Genomic DNA, 6,000 nt, shown 5'->3' with positions numbered 1-6,000 from the left:
CACCTTGCTCTAGGTTGGCTCTGTGCAGACTGACTCCTACTCCTAGATTGCAGGCTTCTCTACAGAGCCCTTTGCCTGTATGCAGGACCAGTAAACTCCTTCCAAACTTGGAATGATAACTTGTGATTTTAACACATTTGTCAATACACAATACAATTCAATACATGGCACATTCAGTGAACACCTGTAAATCACATTGATTTCAGTAGGACTGACATTCCATATAGTTTGTTTCAATGGGATGACGTTCATGAAGGACTGACTTGAGCCAAAGATAGCAGGATCGGACTCCGAGTTCAGATAACATGAGCTGCATCACATGGTCTCCATTTTCATTTTGATCTAAAGGCATTAGCTTGAATTCTCTGAACTGCTGTGAAAGTCCCAAGTTTCCTGACAACTTTCCTCAGGGCCTCCTTTACTTCTTTGTTTCTCAGGCTGTAGATGAGGGGGTTGACCAGTGGTGTGAGGATGGTGTAGAAGGCAGAGAAGACTTTGGTCATGCCTCGCAGTGTGTTGATGTCTGGGAGCAAGTAAACAATGATTAGGGTCCCATAGTAAATGGTCACCACCATGAGGTGAGAGGAGCAAGTGGAAAATACCTTTTGCCTGCCAGTGCTGGAAGGGATTCTCAGGATGGTGGTGATGATAGAAATGTAGGAAGTCAGGGTTAATAGAAATGGTGGTAGTGTGAATAAGGAGGACAGCAGGAAAGCCACAAGTACCATGCTGTGGGTGTCACTGCAGGAGAGTTTTATCACGACGTTGAATTCACACAGGAAATGGTCAATTTTATTGGGAGCGCAGAACATTAACATCGATATCCCAGATACTATTATGGAAGCAGCCACAAACCCACTAATCCAAGACCCTACCACTAGCTGGAAGCAGAACCTATCATTCATAAGGGACACATAGTGCCGTGGTTTACATATCGCTAAATACCTGTCATAAGACATCGCTGCCAGGAGATAGCATTCTGAACATGCCAAGACTCCGAAACAATAAAGCTGCATGAAGCAGCCACTCACAGAAATGGTTCTGTCCCCAGTCCGGAGACTGGCCAGCATCCTGGGCAGGATGTTGGAGGTGTAGCAAGTCTCCAAGCAGGACAGGTTCCCCAAGAAGAAGTACATGGGGGTCTGAAGGTGCGGATCAGCCACAACTAGCATAACAGTGAGGATGTTCCCGGCCATGGTCATGATGTAGATCACTAGAAACAACAGGAAGAGAAGAACCTGCAGTTCTGGGACATTCCCAAATCCCAGGAGGATAAATTCCATGATGAACGTTTGATTTCTGCTTTCATGTGTGCCAGGGGGAGTATCCATGGGAGGGGGGAAGAGAACGCTGCAATGATAATAAAGAGACATTTGCTTTTGTAGTACAGTGCCAACATTTACAATTCAATTATTGCAAAAAAGGACCCCTCTGATGATTACCATCCCTAGTCTTACTTGAAGAAACTGGACTGGGGTGTTTACCACCAGCTATCACTGCTGCTGGAGAAATCTAAACATTTTCCTCAGCAATATTGCTTGTATATTTCTCTTGCCACATGATCCGTTGCTGGAGTGACACCTCTCCAATGCACTGTGGGTGGGCTGCATTGTAGCATGGAACTCAGAAGACCTGGGTTTTGTTTCCAACCTTTGGTCAGCCATTTCACCTCTCAGCTGAGAGACCATGCACAATGTTCTGCATTCAGAAATATAAAAACAACTTCCTCTTGCCATCATGTCTGCTGTTTATATTTATGCCCATCAGTGTAGATTTTTTTATAGCTATTTCACTCTGATCATTCTTAATGGAGGACAGATGGAAGGGTGCATTGATTTCTCTACACTGGACCTTTTGGCAACCACATCACTTTACAACCACTCATTTAATTTTTAGTTTTTCCCCATATCACCCTTGGAGCCCAATAGTGCAATGAATGGAAGTCAATGGGACTGATTATAGTGTGCAAAATTAAGTATGTGGGCAATCTTTGTAAGATCAGGGCCTTAGTTGTGATACCATAGTGATGTAGATAGATAGATAGATAGATAGATAGATAGATAGATAGTTTTTTCTGTCCGTGTTGCTAACCTCTAGCTCTGTCTGTTTCCTTCTGTCGTGTATGTCATTCAGAGATGTATTTGAAAATACTTTGGGTATTTCATTAACATGCCCCTTTCAGATAATTAACGCAGACGTTAAATGAAATGTGAGGTAACACTGGCCCTCTAACTTCCATTTTTTTAAATCAACGCCCACTTGTATGGTCTGTTGGCCAATTCTCCACCACTGGCATTTCTCGAGAGGATTGAATAACACAGAACAAAGAAGTTATTTCATGAATTGCAGCTTTTCATCATTTCTATTACTTTCTTTTTTGAATTGTCTGAGAACAGAAACAAAAATTCTCCAATATATTCATGATATAAAAGTGCTCATAGAGTTCATCAGTAAAGAATATTTTGTCTCCAGATCATTCTCAGAAAGTGTGTTACTCAAAATTTACACAGTGCTGTTCTGTTACATTTCTCTGGCAGTGTTTCCTCCTCCCTTCATTGGATGACTGCCTAGCCTGGCATGTACTATAAGTTGAGGCTTAAAGGTATCATTTAACTTTGTCTCCTGGGCTGTATTTCAGCTTGTTAATCTTAAGGGTCATGTCCTCAGCTGATATAAATCACAATAGCTCCACCGGCATTAATGCAGCTACATCAGTTTATATGAGGTGTGGGTCTGGCCTTGTGTGCTCATATGTTCATGGAACGCAAATGCAAAAGGGTTGTGTGACTGAATGCACCCCTCTATTGCAGTAATCTTGGTACAACTTATGCCTTGTGAGGTATCATTTGAAAACTAATAACTTGCTGGTCAATACTATTCTGGTGAAATGTATGTAGCAACATGATATGTCAAATTATGAAATCTCCCTCTATGATGTTATAAGCCCATGTCCAAAAGCACATAGCCCAAAACAAAGAAATGCATGTTTACCTCAGTTTACATATAAATAGTAAACAGGGTCCTCTGGACAGCAAGAGGGGGTAGACTGGTTTCTCAAAGACAAAGGACAAGCTGATGCCTCTAGCCATGTGTTATCAAAGTTGATGGGCAATCGCCTTTCAGGTGGCCATTCTTTGAGCAACTGGTTTGGAATGCAGTATCCAAAACAGAGATGAGAAAAGTATAGAACAAAGCAACAAGTTATGGAGCTGTTACAAACTGGTGGGTTGGATTTTCATGATGTATAGCGTTTTGTAACTTGTCAAAATGTATTATAAAGGTAACTAGCTTCAATGCATATTTCTGGAGCATATCTTTTGATTTCCATCCTCTTTGAAACAGCCCGTCACATATCAGAAGACTGTTCTCAGGTCCCCCCTCGGTCGTCTTTTCTCCAGGGTGAACACGCCCAGTTTTTTTAACCTTTCCTCACAGCTCAGGTTTGCTAAACCCTTTGATCATTTTCATTGCTCCCCATTGGACTCTATCTACTTTGTGTACATCTTTCTTAAGCCCTACACACAGTTGTAAGGGAAAAAGGGTTTCCCTCCCGTCTAGGGTTGGGGGGGAGCCTTCCCTGGACTTCTGTATTAGCCAAACAAACACAGAGTCAGGACTCTTAGATAAAATGAGGCATTTTAATGCTAGCAAGTACGACAGCTGAAGGGCTCACCAATTCCTACACAGAGAAATATGGCGAAGCCGAGAGCAAAGAACAAGGTAGAGCTTTTATAGCTTGGTTCAACATACTTTGTGATACCTCTTCCAGTTCAAACCGGTCAACCCCTGTTGGTCTGAGTCCTGAGGTATGAACACGGAGGCCCATCTGTATAAGGAATTCTTTCCCCAAACGGGGAACACAGGTTTCACATAGTTCAAATTCTTTCTACCCATAAACATAGGGAAAGGACAGATAAGCATAGAAAAAAGACAGAAGCCTAGCTGTACATGATTATAGGGTTGTTTTCCGGTTCTTTTCTTTATCAGTTCCCCCCTTTGAGCCTGAAGATAATTATCTTACATGGCTCATTATTCATTGTTTAACATGTTCATATGCTTTTCATCTTGGTTAACAGCACCCTTTCTTACATATAATATCTTCACTGGGCTCATGGCTTTTGTACATACCCGGTGGAAGAGGGCACAACAACTGGACACACAGCAGAACAGCAGACCTACAATCATAAGGAATCCCACTCCATACACAAACAAGGTTTTTAGCCATCCAAAGTTAGGCAACCAGCTGGTGAGCCAGCCCCATAAGTCAAAGCCCACATTGGGAGAAATATAGGTCTGCTTATGAAAGAAGGCTGACACGTTTGCAATTATATTGGCACATTTATTTGGGCATAAGCTTTCTTGGGCTAGAGCCCACTTCATCAGATGCATCTGATAAAGTGGGCTCTCGCCCATGAAAGCTTATGCCCAAACAAATTTGTTAGTCTCTAAGGTGCCACAAAGATTCCTCATTGTTTTTGCTGATGCAAACTAACACAGCTACCACTCTGAAACCTTTAATCTATATATTACTGTGGAATCAGCATTGTACAATTTTATTTGATAGATAGATAGATAGATAGATAGATAGATAGATAGATAGATAGATAGATCTTCTCAAAAAAATGGAAAATTGGAGTTTTGGTTAAAACTAAATTTTTCACAGAAAATTAAATTTTCATCAGAAAATCCAAAAAAAATGTATATACTTTTGTTTTAGGGCTGAAATATTTTCACTTCTTGGTAGTTTTTTGCCCTTTTTTAAAAATTTAAAGTCAAAATTTACTGGTGCTAATTTTCCCTATTGGGAAAAAAAATCAACCAGCTTTGTCAGACAGTTAGATACATTGATTAAATGGCTAATCTTGCACACAATGTGTCAAAATATCCAATGGATGGAAGCTTATTCTAGAGAAATTCAAACTGTAAATCAGTAATATCTCTTCAACAGTGAGATTAAGTAACAATTGGAACTACTTATCCAGGGATGTGATGGATTTCTATCACCTGAAGTGTTTAAAGTATCTGGCTGGTGAATCTTGCCCATATGCTCAGGGTTTAGCTGATCGCCATATTTGGGGTCGGGAAGGAATTTTCCTCCAGGGCAGATTGGAAGAGGCCCTGGAGGTTTTTTGCCTTCCTCTGTAGCATGGGGCACGGGTCACTTGCAGGAGGATTCTCTGCTCCTTGAAGTCTTTAAACCACAATTTGAGGACTTCAATAGCTCAGACATAGGTAAGGTTTTTTGCAGGAGTGGGTGGGTGAGATTCTGTGGCCTGCGCTGTGCAGGAGGTCAGACTAGATGATCATAATGGTCCCTTCTGACCTTAGTATCTATGAATCTAAAGCAAGACTAATGTAGGAAGTACTGAGAGAAATTATATTCCATATAGTATGCAGACTAGATGATTGTAATGGCCCCATTTGCCCTTAAAATCTATAGAAAGATAGATAATTCTTCACTGTATTGGAACTGACCTGCAAGGTAAATTGTTAAAGGAAAAGAGTGATTTCCTGACCCAAAGACATAGTGAGAACAAGGTTTTCTTCCCTGATGAATTTGCACATTTAGAGAAAATATTGTGTTAAGACAAAATAAAAAAATCAGGAATATTTTCATATCAAGGAGTTAAAAACAAGTTTATTTCAATAGTTTTTGTACAATTTTTTCAATCCATTTTTTTTTCATTTTGTTGAACATATTATTGAAATGGCTATTAATTCTTTTCATTTACCAAACAGTGGATAAATGAAACATTTTAAGAATCCTTTAAATGTGATTTTCTTTGAAAAAATATTAAAAATGTCATGATATTTTTTGCAGAAAATTACATTTTTTGATTATTTTCATAGGAAAAAACACATATAACTAAGGACCACACACATGAACAAGAGTTTACCAGAGGGGTGGGTGTTAAGGGATGGGGCACAGCATGCTGAGCTCTGATTGCGCAGGGATGGTGTCCCTAGCCTCTGTTTGCCAAAAGCTGGGAATGGGTGACA

General features: G+C 40.3%; 1 protein-coding gene across 1 annotated transcript; it reads right to left on the bottom strand.

The window, feature by feature from the left end:
- Positions 1 to 332: 332 nt before the first annotated feature.
- On the bottom strand, positions 333 to 1,283 carry LOC144273219 (olfactory receptor 11A1-like). The gene has a single exon (XM_077831743.1). The coding sequence runs from the start codon at positions 1,281 to 1,283 to the stop codon at positions 333 to 335; it is 951 nt and encodes a 316-aa protein (XP_077687869.1).
- Between the last annotated feature and the right edge of the window lie 4,717 nt (positions 1,284 to 6,000).

The sequence above is a fragment of the Eretmochelys imbricata genome, chromosome 13 (assembly GCF_965152235.1).
Source record: "Eretmochelys imbricata isolate rEreImb1 chromosome 13, rEreImb1.hap1, whole genome shotgun sequence".
Classification (NCBI taxonomy): domain Eukaryota; kingdom Metazoa; phylum Chordata; order Testudines; family Cheloniidae; genus Eretmochelys; species Eretmochelys imbricata.
Note: the sequence above shows the minus strand (reverse complement) of the source record. Positions and strands in the feature narration are given on the sequence as shown.